Genomic DNA, 23,844 nt, shown 5'->3' on the forward strand with positions numbered 1-23,844 from the left:
CGATGATTTAGAACTCTTTTCAGACGAACTCGAACTCCTGACTGACTGACACGAACTTTCGGACTCGGACTTTGACTCTGACTCCTCATCCTTATCCAACACCTGATCGACCACTCGTTTTATCAGTTCAGACTCATGATCTGTGTCGGACGCTGTGAACGTGACGTCAATATTGTCTGGTAAAACATCGGTTATCTCGGATTCTAACTTAATATTGACCGCCTGTTTTAGTTCTTCCTCGTTAGGTTTTCTAGGCGAGTACCCTTCCCAAATCGGAGGCGGACACTTATTATAACAGACACCCTGTTTCTTACCAGTATCCTTCTTCTTCTTTGGATGTTCATCTTTAAATGCCTCAAAACCTTCAACTGTCGGATAAATTCTATCGATTTTGTAGTCACAACCTTTGTAACTTTGCAGCAATCTTCTGATTCTTTCATTCTCTGCTGCTTCATTCTCCAACTCTTTCTTCCACTTTGCACATTCTTCTATGTACATGTTGATCTCTTTCTGCTTTGTCATCATTGTTGCATTTAGCATCTTCAAAGCTTTTTCTCTTTCTGAGTTAGTCTTCTCCAAACTATTTACATGCTTGTTCAATACATCATATGACTTTTTCAAATTCTTTACATCAAATAACAACTGTTCTTTCAACTTTTCTAACTCACTAAACCTCTCATCTTTTTCTATACATTGTTTACAAGACTCTAAACATGTAAGACAGGGTTTTGTGACTTCAACGATCTTCTCGACTTCAACTCTTTTTTCAACCTCCACAACTTTCTTAGCTTCAGTCACCTTTTCTGCTTCAATAATCTTCTCATTAACACTACTATTATCAGTTGGTGATTGGTCAAACTCTACTGATTTGTCAGAACTATCATCTGAAGAACTAGAGTCAGATGATGTTTGATAAAAAACGAATGCTCTTTCGGAACTTTCATCTGAAGAACCAGAATCAGTTGATGTTTGATCAACAACAATTGATTCTTCTGAACTTTCATCGGATGAAACGGATTTTTCTTCTTGATTCTTCTTATTCACATCATTGTTCTCCATTTGTTCTTCAAGCTTTTTAATGAATTGACAAATTGACAATCTAGAGTATTCTCCATTTCTTTTTAACTCCAACAGATATGTACCCCATTCTTGTTGAGGTATGGAATTGGCTAATCTCTTAACCCATTCATTTGGTTTTTTCTGAATACCCTTCTCAGACATTAAGCGAACAAGATGAATATACCTCTCAATGATACTCTTTGTACTTTCTCCTGGATAACCTAAAAACAAATCAAATTCTTCCTTTAATACATTTATTCTATTAACTGTTTCACTAGTCATATTAAAGAATTTTAAGTCCATGATTCGGAAACACGTTTATCGAGACAGTCACTTAAAATGAAATGTCAAATTCAAACTAGATCCCCTTTCGAATGAAATGATTCACCTCGTGAAACACCTGAAACAAACAAACAAAACACAATCAGTTTAAAACACTTATCAAAGCAACAGAATCAAAGTGATACTCTATGCGAACTGAATCACTCGAACTGATGACTATTCTGTACGGACTGAAGATTGACAAACTGTGCGAACTGCTATGACTCGGATCAAACTCAATCAATCAGACTCAGTACGTGCGATCTGATGAACTTTCGGACAACGTGATAGACCTTTGAAAATTTTTGAACTCCAAACCATACAAACTGAAACTAACTTCCAATCGAAATGATTTCTTTCACACGATTTCACGCGACCGGAACACACTGACGAACTGGAACAAGCTTTTAAGTGTAACCTTCACTATGATCACATGGGCCGCAGTGATTGGGCCGACAAACCTTAATCATCTAAACTGTGATTGAGCTAAAATTTTTTTATAATAATAACGTCAACGGTTTGAAATCCATTGAACCTTTATAAAGGCCAATCACATGGGCCGACAATTATGGTCAAATGAAATGGTTCAGCAATTCAAATAATGTTGTAACAAGTTTACATTAATCCTATTGGGCCAATGTATATATGCATGATGATGATTGGGCCTTCCTTTAAATGGGCGGCAATTGAATACACTACAAACAAACAAGAACTGACAACATGGGCTGGTGTAACAAAGAGATGATTGGGCCTTAAAATTGATGTGGCCGACAACTTAAACTTTCACATGCAAACTCTCAGACAATATAAATTGTCAACATTTCATGATTGTCTTGATACACATGCAGCCGACAAACAATCTGTTACATTTCATAATTGAACCGCAACAACTATGATAGGGCCGATCCTTTCTAGAATATTTTTAATTGGACCTCACATCACATAAAATGAAAAGATAATATCAATGCACTTTCAAGCGGTGTATCAGTTTCAAGCGGCGTGTCATTGGTTTCAAACGGTGCACTTCAAACGATGATTCAAACGTACATGACCAATTTCAAACGATCAAGTGCATTTCAAACGATGTTTCAAACGGATGTCACATTTTCAAACGATAGGACACATTTTCAAACGATAAACATCAAATTCAAACGGTCAGACACTGTACTCGTTCAAACGGACACTTATTTTTAGTTGATTTTCATCACTTTTACTTCGATTTTTAGGCTGAGATTCTCAAGGCTTTGTTAAACTACCATTACACACACATTGTGAGAGTTTCAGCCAATTTCAACCGTGAAAACTTGAAAAATTCGAAAAAGAAAGGTGTAGAAGTAGAAGTTGCAGCTGAATTGTATAGAACTCTTCTTCCTGAGCTCTGATACCACTTGTAGGATCGGTTTCGACCTGAATGAGTCGTTCGGAAGAGCTCTCGTACGTTTCAGAGGCGGAAACTAAGAAACGCACTACAAAACAGCCTGAACTACACTTTAATCCTCTTTTATAATCAATTGACAACGTTTACAGTGAGAGGAAATACCGGCAGCACCTCGGTATCAAATTTCCAATCGTTACAAATGTTGACAGTTTGAATGGTATTTATACTAGCCTACCTATCGTTTGAACATGCTTCAAACGATTACAATAACTTTCAAACGGCAGGCTTCAAACGAAGTGCCTCAAACGATGACTCTTTCAAACGGAAGTCTTCATGTAATTGGTCATTCAAACGGCTATCTTCTACTGGACCATTCTTCACATGATATCTTCTCATTGGTCCATCAAATGGCACCATTCTATTGGACCAAATATACTTTGTCTTATATGGACATGAAAATTTGATTTGTATGCTCATGAGATTATCACGTGAAGTTGTAAAGCATGATGTCATTGATATGATGTCATCGTTATATATGATGACATCATGCCTGATCAGGTCCGCAACGAAACTGAGACTCGACATTAGACGAAGACGACAGATGACTGCACCAACACATTAATACCACCACAAATATAGTTGTGGTGGAAGATCATTTGATAAATAATGTGGAAATAAGGCTTAGGGTTGCAGGAGACAAAGTGTTTGTAGTTGAAGCTCACATGCTTATGTTGGATCGCTTTCGAGTCAACAGAGGAGGGAGGAGTGTTTGAACCCTGAATTTCAGTGACAATCTTGGGAACAATACGCGCGATCTGATCGGCCATGAAAGACATCATCTTCTTCTGGATGTTATCCTTATTGTGAGGGTTGGAAAGACGGCTCGATGACATCTAAGGATTTAAACAAAGAATAGATGAGACTTGATCATAACGTTTTTGTTAAACTAATTCGCATCACAGAGTACATATGTTTCACATAGCATAACAAGTTTCACATTGTATCACATAGAATAACGAAAGCATCAAATTTAGTTTGTTCACGAGACATTATTATTGTTTTAGATTGCGAAGATACGTGCGAAATGTGTAACGATTTTGAAACGAGTGAAATAATAAGTATAAAACCACATAATAATCGAGATAACATAAAAGAGAGGCTCATAAAACATAGGATAAACGTTGACTATTCCAAAGTGAATCGAAGTCCTTTTTCGAATTAAGGAAATGTGCTTTGGCCTAATAGACAAATACTCTCATCGATATCGACTAACGATATTTGTCCTTCCAGTTACTACACGTCGCTAATTGATTGGGGAAAATGCGAAACTTTGGCGAGATTGAAAATCGAAGAGTGGGACTAGTTATCAAGATGCGAGTTTCACCTCTAACTTGGTAACTTCGTACCCTAGTATGGTTGGTACTTATCAATAAGATAAGACCACTAGAATATGAGATGAAAATTTCCTTCAAGGTTTGGATATCACTCCTAACTTGAGGGTAAATTTCATGCAAAAGTACAAGTATAGCAGAGTGAAAGTCATCATCACAGGCGGGAATCACCCCTATTTTGATGAGTCATTTCGATTGTGTTACAAGAGTGTCTTCCAAGCATCCAAGTGTGTATTGTGTTAGCCTTAGGAAAGGCATGTATATTAAAAGACCAAAGAGAATAGATAGAAGCAATTAAGAAACAGTGCAAGTAGTTTTAAAGAACACAAAGTGAGAATGTTCCTAAACTATAGACTAGGTAAAAGCATCCCTACTCTTCCTAATTCCCTATAGTTATTGCTCTGATACCAATCTGTCACACCCTAACTGATGGCGGAAACATCGGGGCGGGATGAACAAATCGCTCAAAGCATCATAACGCAAATTGTGACGATATAATTTAAATCAGATTTCGTATAATTACTAAATTGTCAAACAAGTTTCAAATTCAAACCACATTGTATCAAACAAGATAAAATTTAAACATTGTTCAAAACATAGTCTTTCTAAGGTTTGTATCTAATGTCACCCTAGCTTGATTCCTTGCTACCTTATCTGTCAACCTGCAACATGTATTAAAATAAAATCAACAAAAAAATGTTGGCAAGTATACAAGTTTATTACATAGCATAAATAGTTTAAATTTGAGTTCCTCATATCCAACATGAATAACATATTACAAGTTTCAACATGGTAAGCTGGCAGGATCAATATGTTAACCTAAGTTTCCAACGCGTTAACTGTGCCATTCCTACATCGTCGCCACGAGGAGGAGGTAAAAGAATCAAACTTAACAATACCCCAAGACTCAAGGGCGGTACGTTAATCCTATAGCGCTATAATTGTCAAGGTGGCTAAACATAAGATTCAGCGTTCACGTAGCATATTAGACTTATAAGTATCACAAGTATCATGTTTTCGTGTTTCGTAGTGAATAGAGTATGTTTATAAACAAGTTTCAAGTGTCGTGCGTTTATATAGAATACATGTTGCATCCTAAAGTGTTTAAAGCAAAAAGGGATCAAGTATACTCACAGTGCGTGTTTAGAAACTAAACACAATCGGGTTGGATCGAAGGGAGCGCTGGATCATCCTGCGTGCGAGAATATAGCATAAGTTCTCTATGTGCTGACTCGGTCGGAAACAGAGTGTCGAATAGTGCAAAAATGAGTTAAGTGTTCAACAGACTATCCAAGCGGATGGGTTCCATCCGGACGGATGATCATTCAGACGGATGGTCATTCGGGCGGATGGCCTCAGACGAATAGTCGTAATCCTCGTCCCCTAATTACCCGGGAACGGGCGGCCGCGACCAGTATCAGTGGTATCGGTGTTTATCAGTTTGGCAGCGGAATTTACATCAGGACCATAGTTAGGAAATATTTTATCAGAGTAAAATACCACACTTTTATAATATTAAACATATGTGAAATTCCCAAGTTTCCAGTACACACATTTTTATAGGGATAAACCCTATTTTATTTAAATAAAAACATCTCTTTATTTAGGTAACTTTTATAGCCAATTTTGCAAGCCTTCAGTGCTGTCCAACTGGCTTCTATTTGGCTTTCACATTTTGTTACCTGAAACGCGTTTAAAAACAATTTGTCGGTGGGAAATACTGGTAAGTGAATCCCAATTTAATCAAGACAGGTAAAACCGTTTACAGCATTGAGGGCGATCTCGCAATTACATTTGTTTATTTTTCTACTTTGATTACCACGCACGGCACTGTCAACCCGACTTGTGGTCATGTTACTACTCACAGTGTAGTAACAAATTTTGTATACAAAACCCCAACATACCGACGATAATTGTAGAATAGAAATACTCAATCACTGTTATATATATATTAAAACAATTGAGGTTTTGTAAAAACCCTTTGCAAAAAGAAGGATTAACTCAAATTGCTAACTTAGGATTTTCCTTTGTGACTTCCTGGTGATTATCTATTAATTACACAATGCACACGCGTTAGTATAATAACCCAATATTTACATTAGTTATACCCTCCCCGAGACAGAACTCCAACGACTATGTCGGACAGAACCTCGACAGCCGTTACGGAATCCTAAATCAATCAGGCAACATATCTTATGTCACACCCCGACCACGTAGGACAACAAACCGTGGCGGAAACGTCGGGGAGTGTTGCAACAGAAGCTATTGTTTCACTACCATGGATACAAAAAGTGTTTCGTTTTATTGATAATATTAAACATTGCATTGTCTTAATATAGAATAAACAAGTTTTACATCGTCTATCACTATTATTATGTCACTAAGGCCTCGTCCAGATCCTATGTGACGCATGCATCCTATTAGTCATTCAAGCATCAACACCTGAAACATATGTAAAAACTTAGTCAGCAAAGAAATGCTGGCGAGTACATAGGTTTTATAGGAGTGTCGAATTCATGGCTAGTTTAAGTGTTGCAATACTTTATTAAAAACTTTGTTTTGAAAAGAGTATAATATTGCAACATAATTAACCAACTCAAATCAAGCGGGTTATAGTTTATAAAACCTCGTAGCCATGATTCTTAACCCAAAAACATTTGCTTTAGAAAACCAACTTATAAAACATCTTGTAAAAACTCGTTAAAAACTCGTATAGTTTATATCTCTTAGAAAAAAAACATCGTTGTGTGACATCGTTTCAAAATCGTTTACCCAAGTGAACTAAATAATGCCACGATATGTAATATGATGAAAACACTTATATATAAGAAGTACCAACGGCGTATCTACCATGTTTTCACCACATTACCCCCGTCTCGTTATCTAAACACTTAACCAAAAACCAATTGTTTATCGAAATCGTTTAACATCGTTTCCAAATCGTTCCCAAATCATTTACTCATTCCCAAATCGTTTCCAATCGTTCCCAATCGTTTACTCGTTTCCAAATCGTTTAAATCATCATCTTTTTAATTGTGAAAACTTATATATGGTCGTCTCGTTAATAACATTCAAACCTTTGTGACTCGTCCATCATTCAACTCGTTCTCGTATTAACAAACCACCAAAGGGTAAGTTAACAATCATCAGATTCAGTCGCTACCCACAACCCCCACACATAACCATTGGTGTAGTAAAGTAACGGGATTTGTCAGATCCTATGGTACCATAACCTAATACTGGTCGGCTTGATCAATGCTAATGAATGTCATTCGTTATGTAACTACAACCAACAAGTTTGTTCACTTTATCGAAATCGTTCTTAGTTTAGTAAAAATCGTTTGAAATCCTCGTTTAAACTTTGAAAACATTTCGTACATATGAATCACCCCAAAACATTTAAAAACAGTAAAATAGGGGAACTATGTACTCACATGTAGTGCAAAGTATCATCGATCAAATAGAACTTCAACAAATTCGAGTAAACCAGAGAAATCAAGTAGCTCCTAGTAATCGAACCACTAGTTAAACAATAGACGCCTAAATCGGAAGATCGGACAGAATGAGGTCTTGTAAACCAAATGAGTGTTGGAACTCATGTGATATGGTTTAACAAAGCCTACATCCTAAATCGGAACCTAACCTAAGTGATTTCGACCCATCGCGACCCATTAAGGTAGCTTACGCTACTTTAACGCGTCGTGCACGCAAAAGCGCGTTCGAGACGTCTAACTAGTCCTATGACAAGTATTATATGCCCATACATGTTTAATTATGTTACATAATTAGTTACGTGTCAAAAGTTTAGGTTACATATGCTTAATTACCAATTATGTATGAAAAGGGTATTTTGGTAATTTACCAAAGGCATATAACTACCTATCATGCGACTAATTAAACCTAAGTGACCATAAGGTATAACCTCGAAAGGTTATTCCCTATGCTACTATGGTCACTAAACATGTTTGGTCGGATCCTAATGATCGACCAAACGGGTCGTGTTCGAAAGTCTAAGCGGGTGTTTAGTCTGCTTGACTTACGACTCTACACAAGCACTAAATTAACAAGTGACGAGCTAAACATGTCGAAACATGTTTAGTTAAGTTAGAAAACAGGTTTTGATATCAAAACAAACGGTTTTGACATCCTAGAGTAGTTTGGTTACAAAATACGCGAGAAAACGCATTTTGGCCGAAACTACGATTCGCCACTGAGCCTAGATAACGTGGTAATCAGTAGGTATAGTCACTAGGGACTACAACCATCGTGATTACGCTCACGTTATGCAGTTCAAACGAACTTCGCGTTGACCATAAACTGGTCAAAGCAGAAAGTCAAACATAGTTTGACTTTAACGATAGAAACGAACGAAAAACGCGAAAGAATACTTACAGAAGGTCCCCGCAAGATTCGAACCCGATTCACTCTCAGGTAGGAAGCACAAACTTCCACTTAGAGAATGTAGAATCAGATTCAAATGTGAGGGAAATGAGTGGAGGGTGGGGTGTATTTATAGGATTTGGTGAACCGTTAAGATCGTTCCTCGCAAAGCGTGATCAAATCTCAGCCGTACACCTTTAGCCCATTGATTTATAAAACCATGGGAGTCCCAAAACAGCCCATAGATTGTTCAAAAACCATTTGCAAGTGGTTTTGAAGTGATTAACAACTGTAAACAGCTGTTTGCAACAAAATTGCATATCTGGGGAGGCCATGCGGCCCGCATCAGGATACACACAAACTCAGGCGGGCCGCCTGGGCTTGTCTGATCAGCACAAACTTTCAGAAATGACAGTTTTAGCCCCTGCATGCTTTTAAGTCCATTTTCGACACGTTTAAGCCCCGTTAACCCCATTTCAAGGCTCCAAAATGAAGTTAAAGTATAGGGAACTCAAAACATGCTCAAAAATATCTCGGATGTCGGTTCGTTTGGTCGTACGATTGCGTTATTTGCTTAATTACGACGGAAGTCGTAACGAACGCAAAAACGATCCTAATTAAGCGACGAATGGAATTTTATCATGCCAAACACTAAAATAAAATATTTTAATGCTTACATAAATTTTTGGATGTCCGGATATATTCAGAACGTAAGATATGCGCGAAAATGCAAACTTGTGCACTTTTTGACGCTTTTAGTCCCTATTGATCAATAAAGTTTATTTTAGCATACCGAACCCCTCAAAGCCTATTTCTAAGCTATGTAAAGGTTATTTAGGGTATGTTTAACTTATGATCAAGTTCCGGAGTGTTCGTTACTATTCAAATCGGTAGAGTTTCGCAGTTTGACACAATTAGTCCCTGCGATCGAACAAACTTGTTTTCGACACACCAAACCATCCAAAACTTATTTCTAAGTTATGTGGAGGTTATTTAAGGTATGTTAAGCTTATTTCACTATTCCAGAGTGTTTGTTGCATTAAACTGGTTATATTTACGCCTCAGTGCGCGTATAACCTTCTAGAAAGCGACTTAGAGCTTGAAATTGGAATCGAATCGAATTGTAAAATTACCAAACACAAATATACACAAAATAACACCAAAACACATATAATAACACCAAATCACATTGTTTTATTAATAATCAACATTGTTTTACATCGTACAGAGATTACAGAGCACAGTTGTCACAGTCTCCCCTACTTCAGGAAATTTCGTCCCGAAATTTTAACTAGAGGAAGCTTGTGAAAACAAATGTGGATATTTGGTCATCATCTGGTCCTTACGTTCCCAAGTAAATTCTGGGCCACGTTTGGACTCCCAACGAACTTTAACCAGATGAATCTGTTTGTTCTTCAACTGCTTGAATGTACGGTCCACTATCTCCACGGGTTTCTCGACAAAGTGCATCGTTTCATTGATTCGGATCTCGTCGAGAGGAATGTGAAGATCAGCGTCAGCTAAACACTTTCGCAAATTGGACACGTGAAAAGTCGGATGAATATTTCCAAGCTCTGGAGTTAGCTCTAGTCGATAGGCAACTTTCCCAATTCTCTCCACAATCTTGAATGGTCCCACATATCGAGGTGCAAGTTTTCCTTTCCTTCCAAATCTCACAACTCCTTTCCAAGGTGAAACCTTGAGTAGGACACGATCTCCGACTTGAAATTCTAAGGGCTTGCATCGCATATCCGCATAACTCTTTTGACGGCTTCGAGCTGTCACAAGATTATCGCGGATTTTCTTGATTTTATCTGTTGTTTCCAGAACGAGCTCAGGTCCAGTAAGCTGAGCTTCACCGGTCTCATTCCAACAGACAGGTGAACGACATTTTCGACCGTAGAGAGCTTCGAATGGTGCCATATTGATGCTAGCATGATAACTATTGTTGTAAGAGAACTCGATTATTGGCAGATGAGAATCCCAATTACCACCAAAGTCTATCACGCATGCTCTAAGCATATCCTCCAAAGTTTGAATCGTCCTCTCGGATTGTCCATCTGTTTGGGGATGATAAGCAGTGCTTAGATTTAGTTGGGTTCCCATAGCAGATTGCATGGTCTTCCAGAAATGAGATGAAAATCGAGCATCACGATCGGAAATGATATCCAAAGGAACTCTATGTCGTGAAATAATCTCATCAACATAAATCTTTGCAAGTTTATCAACAGATAGGTCCTCGCGAATCGGGAGAAAATGAGCTGACTTCGTTAATCGATCGATAACAACCCAAATAGCATCGTGACCTTTAGATGTACGTGGTAACTTAGTGATGAGATCCATTGCAAGGCTCTCCCACTTCCAAACCGGTATCTCTGGTTGTACAAGCAAACCAGAAGGTCGTTGATGTTCAGCCTTGACTTTGAGACAAGTTAGGCATTTCGCTACATACAAGGCAACATCTTTCTTCATACCAGGCCACCAGAACTTAGTACGAAGATCCTTGTACATTTTATCAGCACCAGGATGTATAGAATATCGAGACTTGTGAGATTCGTCCATCACTAGGGCGCCAAGATCATCTTGTTTCGGGACCCACAAACGATCCTTGAAATAAAGCAAACCATCGCCTTTTGCTTCGAGTTTAAGCTCAAGCTGATGTGGTAATTCCATACCCATCAAATTTTGTGAGACACAAGATTGCTGAGCTTGAAGAACACGAGTTTAAAGATCAGATAGCGTTTGAACAGAATGAAGCTTGACTCGCTCTTTTCGACTAAGCGCATCGGCCACGATATTCGCCTTATCAGGATGGTAGCGAATCTCGCAATTGTAATCGTTCAAGAGTTCAACCCAACGTCGTTGCCTCATGTTCAGCTCTTTCTGATTAAGAATATGCTGGAGACTTTTGTGGTCTGTGAACACCACACACTTCGTGCCATAGAGGTAGTGTCTCCAGATTTTAAGTGTGAAAACCACAGCTCCTAACTCAAGATCATGAGTCGTATAGTTCTTCTCGTGGATTTTCAACTGTCTAGATGCATATGCTATAACCTTACCTCGTTGCATGAGAACGCAACCAAGGCCTAAGTTGGACGCATCGCAATAGACAACGAAATCATCGTTTCCCTCGGGCAGAGATAGAACAGGAGCATTACATAACTTCCGCTTCAGCGTTTGGAACGCTTCTTCTTGCTTGGGTCCCCACTCAAAAGGCTTATTCTTTTGAGTCAAAGCAGTGAGTGGTACCGCAATCTTTGAGAAGTTAGAAATGAATCGACGATAGTAACCAGCAAGACCAAGAAAAGATCGAATCTCTGTAGGCGTCGTTGGCGTACTCCAATCCTTAATAGCAACAATCTTGGATGGATCCACATGAATACCCCGCTCGTTGACTATATGACCCAGAAACTGAACTTCTTTAAGCCAGAATTCACACTTGGAGAATTTAGCGAAAAGTTGTTCCTTCTTAAGGAGTTCCAACGTTAAGCGAAGGTGTTGCTCGTGATCGGCTCGAGTCTTCGAATAAATGAGAATATCGTCGATGAACACAATAATGAACTTGTCTAAATAAGGTTTACAGACCCTATTCATTAAGTCCATAAAGATAGCTGGAGCATTCGTCAGGCCAAAAGGCATGACTGTGAACTCGTAATGCCCATATCTCGTGCGGAAAGCAGTTTTGGGAATATCTTCTTCGAAAACACGAAGTTGATGATACCCAGAACGCAGATCGATCTTAGAAAAACATGAAATACCTTGCAGCTGGTCAAAGAGATCATCAATTCGAGGTAGGGGATATCGATTCTTGATGGTAAGCTTGTTAAGCTCACGATAATCGATACACATTCGAAAAGACCCATCTTTCTTTTCACGAAGAGGACAGGAGCTCCCCAAGGTGAATAACTCGGACGGATGAATCCTTTATCAGATAACTCTTGAAGATATTTCGATAACTCTTGCATCTCTGAAGGTGCAAGACGATACGGTGCTTTCGCAATCGGGTTGGCATTGGGTACAAGGTCGATATGAAACTCAACTTGACGAACTGGAGGCAAACCAGGCAGTTCATTAGGAAACACCTCTGGATAATCCCGAACAATCGGAATATCCTGAATACTCTTGCGCTTGTCTTTCTCCTCGGTGACATGTGCTAGAAAAGCAACATATCCTTTTCTCAAATAACTCTGGGCCTTTGTACACGACATAAGCTTCAAACCGCCAGATGGCTTCTCGCCACGAACTTCCAAAACATCGCCAGACGGAAGAGGAATACGAACAATCTTATCAAAACAAACCACCTCAGCAAATGGTGTTTGGTTAACCAATCCATTCCAACGATAATGTCGAAGCTCCCAAGTTGCATTGGCGTGAGGTCAATAGAAAAAAGATGGTTATCAAGGTTCAACTGACAATCACGAATAACAAAATCGAGAACAAGAGGTTTACCAGTAGCGACCTCGACAGACAAGGGTTTCCTCAATTTAGTTCTAGGTATCGCAAGCAAAGGCTCAAAAGATAACGAAACAAAACTTTTATCGGCACCAGAATCAAAAAGAATAGATGCGGGTCGATTGTTGACAAGAAACGTACCATTGACAACCTCGTTGTCAGCCCTCACTTCGTTTGCATTCAAATTGTATGCTCGCCCTCGAGCAGGATTCACGTTGACGTTCGTATTCGGATTCGCATTAGCATTTGCCAGCCTCGGACAGTTTTTGCGGAAGTGGCCAAACTCTCCACAATTAAAACATGAACCTGGTGGGAATCTAGCAGCATTCCCCTGAACCGGAGCTTGAACCTGAGCAACCTGATTTTGCCCTGAACGACAAACATTGGCTAAATGCCCAAGTCTACCACACGTCGTGCATTGCTTGCAAGCTTGTTGTGCAACATGATGACCGTTGCAGCGAGCACAATGAGGTGCGGTACCGGCATATGCCTTTTTCGCAGGAGGTTGAGCCGGTGTGTTCTGTTCAGTCTGTGTCGTAACAACAAAGTTCTGTGCACCCTTACGCTTCCGTGATTTCTTCGATGACTCACCTTCTTTACCTTTACCCTTCTTCTTGTCTTTCGTAGAATCAGACGATTTCTTCTTGTCACCCTTGCGAGTGAGTTTACCCTTCCTAGCTTGGGATTCAGTCAGGGTAGCAGATAATTCGATCGCTTGATGAAGGGTAGTGGGTTTAACAGCGGTCAGAATATCCAGCATAGAATCGGGTAGACCATCGATATATCTTCCGATTGCTTTGTCTGGTGGGGTAACCATGGTGGGACACAATAGACTGAGTTCCTCAAAGCGATCCGTGTACGCACGGTGCTCAGCCCCATCTTGTTTTAAATCGTCAAACTCTCGCCCCAAAGTTCGAATCTCATGACGGGGACAGAACTCTCTCATCATGAGAGCCCGAAGCTCATCCCATGTATGTGCCAACGCCACTTCGGCACCCCTATCGCGCATAATACCATTCCACCAGGTAAGCGCTCGCTTCTCAAACACGCTTGAAGCAAATTCAACCTTACGTGCATTCGGACACTGGACATGCATGAATGTGTTCTCAATACTCTCGAACCACTGTAGGAGCGCAGTTGCTCCTTGCGACCCAGAAAACTTTAGAGGTTTAGCAGAATTGAAGTTCTTGAAATTACACTACGCATTGTTGTTGTTATTGTTATTATTGTTGTATATCTCGTGAACTTGAGTTACAACACCGGGAAGCACAGCAGCCACTTGCTGAGAGACTAGGTACCCATGGGTGTAGTAAAGTAACGGGATTTGTCAGATCCTATGGTACCATAACCTAATACTGGTCAGCTTGATCAATGCTAATGAATGTCATTCGTTATGTAACTACAACCAACAAGTTTGTTCACTTTATCGAAATCGTTCTTAGTTTAGTAAAAATCATTTGAAATCCTCGTTTAAACTTTGAAAACATTTCGTACATATGAATCACCCCAAAACATTTAAAAACAGTAAAATAGGGGAACTATGTACTCACATGTAGTGCAAAGTATCCTCGATCAAATAGAACTTCAACAAATTCGAGAAAACCAGAGAAATCAAGTAGCTCCTAGTAATCGAACCACTAGTTGAACAATAGACGCCTAAATCGGAAGATCGGACAGAATGAGGTCTTGTAAACCAAATGAGTGTTGGAACTCATGTGATATGGTTTAACAAAGCCTACGTCCTAAATCGGAACCTAACCTAAGTGCTTTCGACCCATCGCGACCCATTAAGGTAGCTTACGCTACTTTAACGCGTTGTGCACGCAAAAGCGCGTTCGAGACGTCTAACTAGTCCTATGACAAGTATTATATGCCCATACATGTTTGATTATGTTACATAATTAGTTAGGTGTCAAAAGTTTAGGTTACATATGCTTAATTACCAATTATGTATGAAAAGAGTATTTTGGTAATTTACCAAAGGCATATAACTACCTATCATGCGACTAATTAAACCTAAGTGACCATAAGGTATAACCTCGAAAGGTTATTCCCTCTGCTACTATGGTCACTAAACATGTTTGGTCGGATCCTAATGATCGACCAAACGGGTCGTGTTCGAAAGTCTAAGCGGGTGTTTAGTCCGCTTGACTTACGACTCTACACAAGCACTAAATTAACAAGTGACGAGCTAAACATGTCGAAACATGTTTAGTTAAGTTAGAAAACAGGTTTTGATATCAAAACAAACGGTTTTGACATCCTAGAGTAGTTTGGTTACAAAATACGCGAGAAAACGCATTTTGGCCGAAACTACGACTCGCCACTGAGCCTAGATAATGTGGTAATCAGTAGGTATAGTCACTAGGGACTACAACCATCGTGATTACGCTCACGTTATGAAGTTCAAACGAACTTCGCGTTGACCATAAACTGGTCAAAGCAGAAAGTCAAACATAGTTTGACTTTAACGATAGAAACGAACGAAAAACGCGAAAGAATACTTACAGAAGGTCCCCGCAAGATTCGAACCCGATTCACTCTCAGGTAGGAAGCACATACTTCCACTTAGAGAGTGTAGAATCAGATTCAAATGTGAGGGAAATGAGTGGAGGGTGGGGGGTATTTATAGGATTTGGTGAACCGTTAAGATCGTTCCTCGCAAAGCGTGATCAAATCCCAGCCGTACACCTTTAGCCCATTGATTTATAAAACCATGGGAGTCCCAAAACAGCCCATAGATTGTTCAAAAACCATTTGCAAGTGGCTTTGAAGTGATTAATAGCTGTTTGCAACAAAATTGCATATCTGGGGAGGCCATGCGGCCGGCTTGTCTGATCAGCACAAACTTTCAGAAATGACAGTTTTAGCCCCTGCATGCTTTTAAGTCCATTTTCGACACGTTTAAGCCCCGTTAACCCCATTTCAAGGCTCCAAAATGAAGTTAAAGTATAGGGAACTCAAAACATGCTCAAAAATATCTCGGATGTCGGTTCGTTTGGTCGTACGATTGCGTTATTTGCTTAATTACGACGGAAGTCGTAACGAACGCAAAAACGATCCTAATTAAGCGACGAATGGAATTTTATCATGCCAAACACTAAAATAAAATATTTTAATGCTTACATAAATTTTTGGATGTCCGGATATATTCAGAACGTAAGATATGCGCGAAAATGCAAATTTGTGCACTTTTTGACGCTTTTAGTCCCTATTGACCAATAAAGTTTATTTTAGCATACCGAACCCCTCAAAGCCTATTTCTAAGCTATGTAAAGGTTATTTAGGGTATGTTTAACTTATGATCAAGTTCCGGAGTGTTCATTACTATTCAAATCGGTATAGTTTCGCAGTTTGACACAATTAGTCCCTGCGATCGAACAAACTTGTTTTCGACACACCAAACCATCCAAAACTTATTTCTAAGTTATGTGGAGGTTATTTAAGGTATGTTAAGCTTATTTCACTATTCCGGAGTGTTTGTTGCATTAAACTGGTTATATTTACGCCTCAGTGCGCGTATAACCTTCCAGAAAGCGACTTAGAGCTTGAAATTGGAATCGAATCGAATTGTAAAATTACCAAACACAAATATACACAAAATAACACCAAAACACATATAATAACACCAAAGCACATTGTTTTATTAATAATCAACATTGTTTTACATCGTACAGAGATTACAGAGCACAGTTGTCACATCTTATACGTAACCGGGGGTTAAAAGACTTACAACGAGGCAGAACTTCGTTATTTAGGGGGTATTGTGCCCGATATTATTTTTGCTATGCAGAATATTGAGAGAGAGAATGAAAATTTTGAACAAATTTAACTGAATCCGATCAAAGCTATTTATAGGGATGCTTCGGCAGTCCCTCGCGCCCCGCGTAAAACTCATAGGGGGCTTACGTGCCCCGCGAGCTCGGGTGGATAGGACCTAGCTTGGTCCGGTCACCCCACTAGCCTTGACACGATTGTGCCACGTGGCGGCACAAGGCTTTGTCTCGTAGCCAGGCGCTCGCGGCCTGCGTAGAACTAAGGGTAGTCTGTCACGGCCCGCGACAAACTCATTTTTATTGTTTTTATTCAATTTTTTATTATATAAGGGTATTCGGGACCGGTTTTCGTATACGGTGTATATTTTAGGACCTTTTGGGATATTCTAAATATTTTTAGTGTGTCGGAAATAATTTAGGAGGGTTGTTATACGAATGGTCATTCGGTTAGTCCGTGGTTGTTTGTGAACTGTTAAAAGTTTCGAAGTCTTGATAAAAAATGTTCTAACAGTCAACGGTTCTTAACAGGTTCAGGTCATCCGGATGGATGGCCATTCGAACAGGTGATCTGTGATTGAAGTTTTTATAAAATTCTCAAAACAGAAGTTTTAAGTTAATGGAGACGGCGGGATGACGTGTCAAACAACGGAATATACCAATTCCAATTCATTCGGCAGGATGGGCTCAACCCTTTCGGACAAACGCGCTGTTTCTATTAAAAATTCATGTTTGACCCGTTAATCAGTCCATCTCTTTGTTGGAAACCAGTTTTCAAGCCGACTCGCGACTAAGGAACGAGTCGAGAGCCTGATTGAGTCTCGATTCCATCATTATTGTGTAAAAACTGAAGAAAGTTCAAATCAAGTTGAAAAAGTGTTAAAACCTTTCATAATTAGGTCGAAAGGTGTGATAATCCTTTAGATCTTAGACCAATCCTAATTCATTAGTGCTCCAAAACAGTTTGCCTAAGCAAAACGAGTGAAAACCACCTTCAGAAAGTCTAGAATCAGTGTTTTTGATAAAAGCTAAGGTGTGTGTGATTTTGATGAAAAAGGTGGAGTAGAAGCGATTAGAGATGAAGATTGTAGAAGATTGGGTGAAAAAGCTTACAAAATGGCTTTGAATCGCTGTCGAGTACTTGAGAGCGGATGAGTAGAGTGAAAGGTGAAAATGAAGGCTCAAGTCCACTATTTATAGGTGACAGCGACAGGTCTATTCGAATGGTTATGTTCGGGTGGGTTACGTGTTAAGGTGGTGGCGAGTGGCAGTGTTCGGATGGTCATCCGGACGGATAGCCATTCGGACGGATGGTCATCCGGGCGGATAGCCATTCGGACGAATGGCCATTCGGACGGACGCTTCGCGTTTGTTAGTTTTCCAACTTTGGTTCGTTTGCGAGCGAGGTTAAGTGTTGCGTTGCATATTATTGTGAGTAGCCATTACAAATGGTATTATTACATCTAAACGTTCAAATATCATAAATAACAAGAGTGATTCCGTGTTTCGAATTCGTGTTTAATTAGCTTCTCGTTCATTATGTATCAAAGTGTAACAAAGAGTCAAGGATCGAGGACAAATACATCGTTCACATATAAGAAGCATCACATAGAGTAATAGTTTCACATAGTTTAACGCAATTATGATTAAATAGTCTCATTTTCATTATGATCGGTCATCGCGAGTGTACAAGTATAACTAACTGGATATGAAGTACGATAAGACCTGCTTAAAATAATAGGAGTATCAAAACACAGGGCGTTAAACCACCCATGATAGATGGTCTGCCACTACGTTCTCACTACCCTTCTTGTCCTGAATTTCAAGGTAAAATTCCTTCAACAGTAAAATCCATCTAATTAACCTTGGTTTAGAATCCTTCTTCTCCATGAGGTACCTGACAGCACTATGATCAGAATATATGATAACTTTGCTGCCCCACATATAGGACCTAAACTTATCTAAAGTATACACTACTGCAAGTAACTCTTTCTCAGTGGTAGTATAAGTTAACTGAGCATCTAAAAGAGTCTTACTTGCATAGTAAATGGCTATGGGTTTCTTGTCAACCTGTTGTCCCAACACCGCCCCAACCGCATAGTCGCTTGCGTTACACATAATTTCAAAGGGAAGCGACCAATCAGGTGATTGTAAAATGGGGGATTCAATTAATTGTTGTTTTAAATTGTTAAAACCTTTTAAACATTCTTCATCAAACACAAATGGAACATCTTTTAACAAGATATTGCATAGCGGTTTAGTGATAACAGAAAATCCCATAATGAACCGTCTATAAAACCCGACGTGTCCTAGAAAGGAACGGACGCCCTTGACATTAGTGGGACGAGGTAAAGTTGAAATAAACTGAATTTTTGCATGGTCTACCTCAATCCCCCTACTTGAAATCATGTGTCCCAACACGATACCTTCTTGAACCATAAAATGGCTCTATTCCCAGCTTAAAACCAAATTAGACTCGACACAACTTCGTAAAACCTTTGTTAATTGGTCTAAACACAATTCAAATGATGTATCGAAAATGGAGAAATCATCCATAAATATCTCAAGAGAATCCCCGACCATATCTGAAAAGATACTCATTATACACTTTGAAATGTGGCCGGGGCATTACATAGTCCAAATGGCATTCTCCTAAATGCGAAAGTACCATAGGACACGTAAACGTGGTTTTCTGTTGATCTTCTGAATGTATTGCAACCTGGTTATAACCTGAGTAGCCATCTAAAAAGCAATAAAATTTCAGACCTGCAAGTTTTTCTATGATTTGACCTATGAAAGGCAAGGGAAAATGGTCTTTTGAAGTTGTAGCATTCAACTTCCGATAGTCAATGCAAATCTGCCACCCGGTTACTGGCTGAGTGGCTATCTGTTCACCATCTTTACCCTTCACAACCTATATACTTGCTTTCTTTGGTACGGTCTGAGTTAGGCTCACCCATGTACTGCATCCAACCACTTCAGTACCTCCTTCTTCACTACTTCCTGCATGTTCAGGTTTAATCGTCTCTGAGCATCCCAAGAAGGCTTTGCACCTTCTTTTGTGATGATTCAGTGCATCACTATAGATGGACTAATTCAGGTCCGCAATCGTCCATCCAATTGTCGCTTTATGTTCCACCAACACCTCCATCAAAGCCCATTCCTGAGCTTCTGTCAGATTTGATGCAATGATCACCGGAAGGGTGTCATTCTCTCCTACATAGGCATACTTGAGGTGTTTCGGCAGTTCCTTCAACTCTACTTGTTAGTGCATTCATCTGTCGTCTTCGTCTTATGTCGAGTATCGAGTTCGTTGCAGATCTGAGCAAGCAGGATGTCATCTTATACAATGATGACATCATCAAAGTGACATCATAATTGCATCACATCACAAAAGTCAAAACAATTTACAAATCAGAATTGAAGGTTTCGCTTGAAGACAAAATTGAAGGTTTCGCTTGAATTATCTGTTAGTTTCGCTTGAATTGCTTGTGTGTCTACAAGCGAAACTAGGATAGTATAAATAGGAGTCATGTCATTTCATTTGTAAGTTTTCAGATTTGATACCGAAGTGCTGCCGGTATTTCTCTTGATTGTAAACACTGTTATAACAATACACAAGAGGTTTAAAGTGATATTCAAGCTGTTTCGAAGTCAGTTTCTTAGTTTCCGCCTCTGAAACTGATAAAATCTCTTCTGAACGGCTCGTTCGGGTTGCAATTCGATCCTACAAGTGGTATCAGAGCTCAAGAGGAAGAGATTTCGCAAAAACAGCTCGTTTTCATCACTTTTTCTGTTTCTACACCATTCTTTCTAAAAAATTAAAATTTTTCACAGGTTAAAATCGGCTCAGATTTTCACAGCTTGTGCGTAATCATGTATTAACAAAACCTGGAAAATTTCAGAACTAAAATCGGCTTAAAATCGATTCAAATTGGACTTTCGCTTGAAAGTTGTTCATTCTTTACTGACATCATGTTGGTTTTCGCTTGAAATGCGTGCTGAGTTCACTCGTACATGGCTTTCGCTTGAAAAATAGTGTAGTTTGAAGCGAAACCGGGTCTTTCGCTTGAAAAGTTCAGGTCTCACTTGAGTGGCTTTCGCTTGAATTTATATGGTGTTCCGCTTGAAAAACGACCTTTCGCTTGTATGTCATTCCTAAAATATAGTTCCGCTTCAAGGACACCCAATATACTTAGTTTCCCTTCAAGGACACCCAATACATTTAGTTTCGCTTCAAAGGACCTTTAATTCACATAGTTCCGCTTGAAAAAGACTGTTCGCTTGAAAATACATTGATCTTTCGCTTGAAAACGATGACCGCTTGAACTGTTTTTTGTTTTTCACGAGAAAGTGCATCGTGTGCTGTGTGAAAATATTAAGCAAGATCATCTGACTTGTGTCAGGATTGCATCGGTTTGATTAAGTGAACAAAGTTGTGCATGTGAGTTGTGTCGGCAAGAGTTAATTAGGTGCATGTGATCATTAAATATTGAAGTGTGACATATTATCGGCCCAATAGATGTGTAACATGTTAATGCTTCATGTCTGACATTGGAATGTGAGTGAGCAAACCAAAGAATCAAAACAAATGAATAAGTAGTAATGCTTGACGGTTTAGTACAATTTATGGTCCAATCAGCTTGATAAAAATCACGGCCCAATCACTAAAAAGAATTCTATTAGTTTGTCGGCAATTATAAAATTTGTTTGTTCGAGAAAGGTTTATTGTCAGAGAACATTTTGGATTTGAAGTCCATCTTAACCGGCCCAATCAACAGTTAAAGCAAAACTCTCGGTCCATGTTTCATTATTGACAGCCCATATATTCAGCCCAAGAATTCTCATTTCTATTATTTTGTTAAAGTTCCAGTTCACTTGAATTTTGAACCCGGTCGGTTGGAAGTCGGGCAAGGTCGTTTGAAAGTCCATCAGTTCGTTCGTAGTGAATCTGGTCGTTTGAATTTAATCCGGGTCATAGTAGTTCGCATGTTTTGACAACAAACTCAATTCACATCAAATTCAGTCTGCACAGTGTGTCAATCTTCAGTCCGCACGGAATATTCATCAATTCGAGTGTTTCAGTTCGCATAGAGTATCAGTTTGTTTTAGTTAATTGATAAGTGATTAAACTGATTGTGTTTTGTTTGTTTGTGTACGTCAGGTGATACAGGTGTGAAACATGGATACTGAGTTTTACAACGCGTTTGCTACAACCCCTGCTAGTCCGTCTGACATTACAAAGACTATGACAATGGAGAATGAAACCGAAACAATGAAAAAACCCCCGAAACTTATGGGAATTGAAGATTATCACGGATGGAAGAAACGGTTCGAGAATTGGGTTCAGGCGAATCATCTAAAAGCTTGGGAGAGCATCGAAACTGAATATGACCACAAAACGCTATGAGAGTTGATAAAATCATTTCTGAATTCAGTGAACAAGAGAGGGAGAATTATGAAGCAGAAAAGACGATGATCAATTTGCTACAACACGCTGTTAAGGAGGATATATTTGTGTTGCTTCAACACGATGAAAATGCTTATTCTATCTGGGAAGCTCTTAAAAAGAAATTTGAGGGAAGTACTGAAATGTTACAAAGTAAAGCAGCTTTGTTGAAAAAGGAGTTTGAGCTGTTTACGTGTATGCCTTGTGAGACGACCAAGACTCTCATTGAGAGATACTGTCATCTTGTACGCACTATGTCACAGCTGAAGATAACAAAAACTCCGGCAGAATGGGTTGAAAAGCTTGCTGATGCATTACCGCAAAAGGAACGGGGCACATATCTGATGATATTGAAGAATTCCGGACAGTTTAGCAGGCTATCAATTGCACAGTTTATCGAGAAACTGGAGGCACAGGATCTGGAGCAGCAGAAAATTGGTAGAATGAACAGTTCAACTCATCAGCAAGATATCAAACTGTACTATAAAGGAAATGTTCAAACTGCTGAAGCCAGTCCAAAGATACAAACTGCATTTAGTGCTGGAAATCAATCTGAACCAAGCAGTCAAGGATCTGTCAATACTAGTGGGTTTTCAATGGTAAATCCTCCAAGTGCTCAAAGTACATCAGTTGGAAATGGTCATCTGTTACAATGCAATGTGGCTCTACATCTTCAAAACGGACAGAATTATACTGAAGAAGTTGTAAAGAGTCATATGGGTCTATTGGTCACTGCATTGGAATCTTATGAAGGGTTGATTGCAGGAAGAATTGGCAATCCAATGCTGACAAAAGAAGATTATGACCAGATCGATGCAAAGGAGCTAGAATTGATGGACATCAAGTGGGCCTTAGCGAGTGTTTTGAGGAGAGCTGAAAAGTTTAGATTGATTACAGGGAGAACTGATTTCTTGGATACAAATCTTTCTAATCTTGGATTTGATAAATCTAAAGTTGTCTGTTTTCGTTGCAGGGAGAAAGGCCACTTTAAAAGAGAGTGCAAGAATCAGGAGCCGAGAGGAGCGAAGGAGTCTTTTGGAAAAGATGATTATTATAGGAAGACCATTTATCAGCAAATCACTCATCAACCACATCAACAAAAAGAACCTCAAACGGCACATGGAAGAATGATCGAGGATGCAAACAGGAAAGCTTATTATGGCATTGTTGATCAAGATGATGAGAAAATGGCTGAAGGTTTTAGCTGGGACAAGTTTATTCCAGCTGATTCAAATGTTCATGCTTTCATTGCACATATTATTCGAAAGCCAGATATGCTGAAGGAATGGATGGAAGTGTTATCTGATGAAGAGAAAAGTGAAGATGAAGGATCTGTTTCTTCTGAAAACAGTTCATCAGAAACAAGTGATGATGAAGAAATGGAACAGATAAGAAAAACTCATTTATCTTCTGACACTTTTGAATTTTATTTTGCAGAAAAATTGAAGAAATTGAAAGAGAGGAAAGCTGCAAAGGAAATGAAAGAAGTCAAAGTGATTGAGAAGATTGTGGAAGTTGAAAAGAAAGTTGAAGTCGAGAAGATCGTTGAAGTCACAAAACCCTGTCTTACATGTTTAGAGTCTTGTAAACAATGTATAGAAAAAGATGAGAGGTTTAGTGAGTTAGAAAAGTTGAAAGAAC

General features: G+C 39.2%; 1 protein-coding gene across 1 annotated transcript in view; it reads right to left on the minus strand.

The window, feature by feature from the left end:
* Positions 1-23,844, minus strand: part of LOC110875768 (uncharacterized protein DDB_G0286299-like) — a 34,423-nt gene that overhangs the window by 3,020 nt on the left and 7,559 nt on the right. The window contains exons 2-3 of the mRNA XM_022123971.1: positions 1,448-1,459; positions 742-1,302 (exon numbers count right to left, since the gene is read on the minus strand). Coding sequence (XP_021979663.1) covers positions 742-1,302; positions 1,448-1,459 — 573 coding nt within the window. The remainder of the gene's footprint in view (positions 1-741; positions 1,303-1,447; positions 1,460-23,844) is intronic.

Source organism: Helianthus annuus, chromosome 9 (assembly GCF_002127325.2).
Source record: "Helianthus annuus cultivar XRQ/B chromosome 9, HanXRQr2.0-SUNRISE, whole genome shotgun sequence".
NCBI classification, from domain to species: Eukaryota; Viridiplantae; Streptophyta; class Magnoliopsida; order Asterales; family Asteraceae; genus Helianthus; species Helianthus annuus.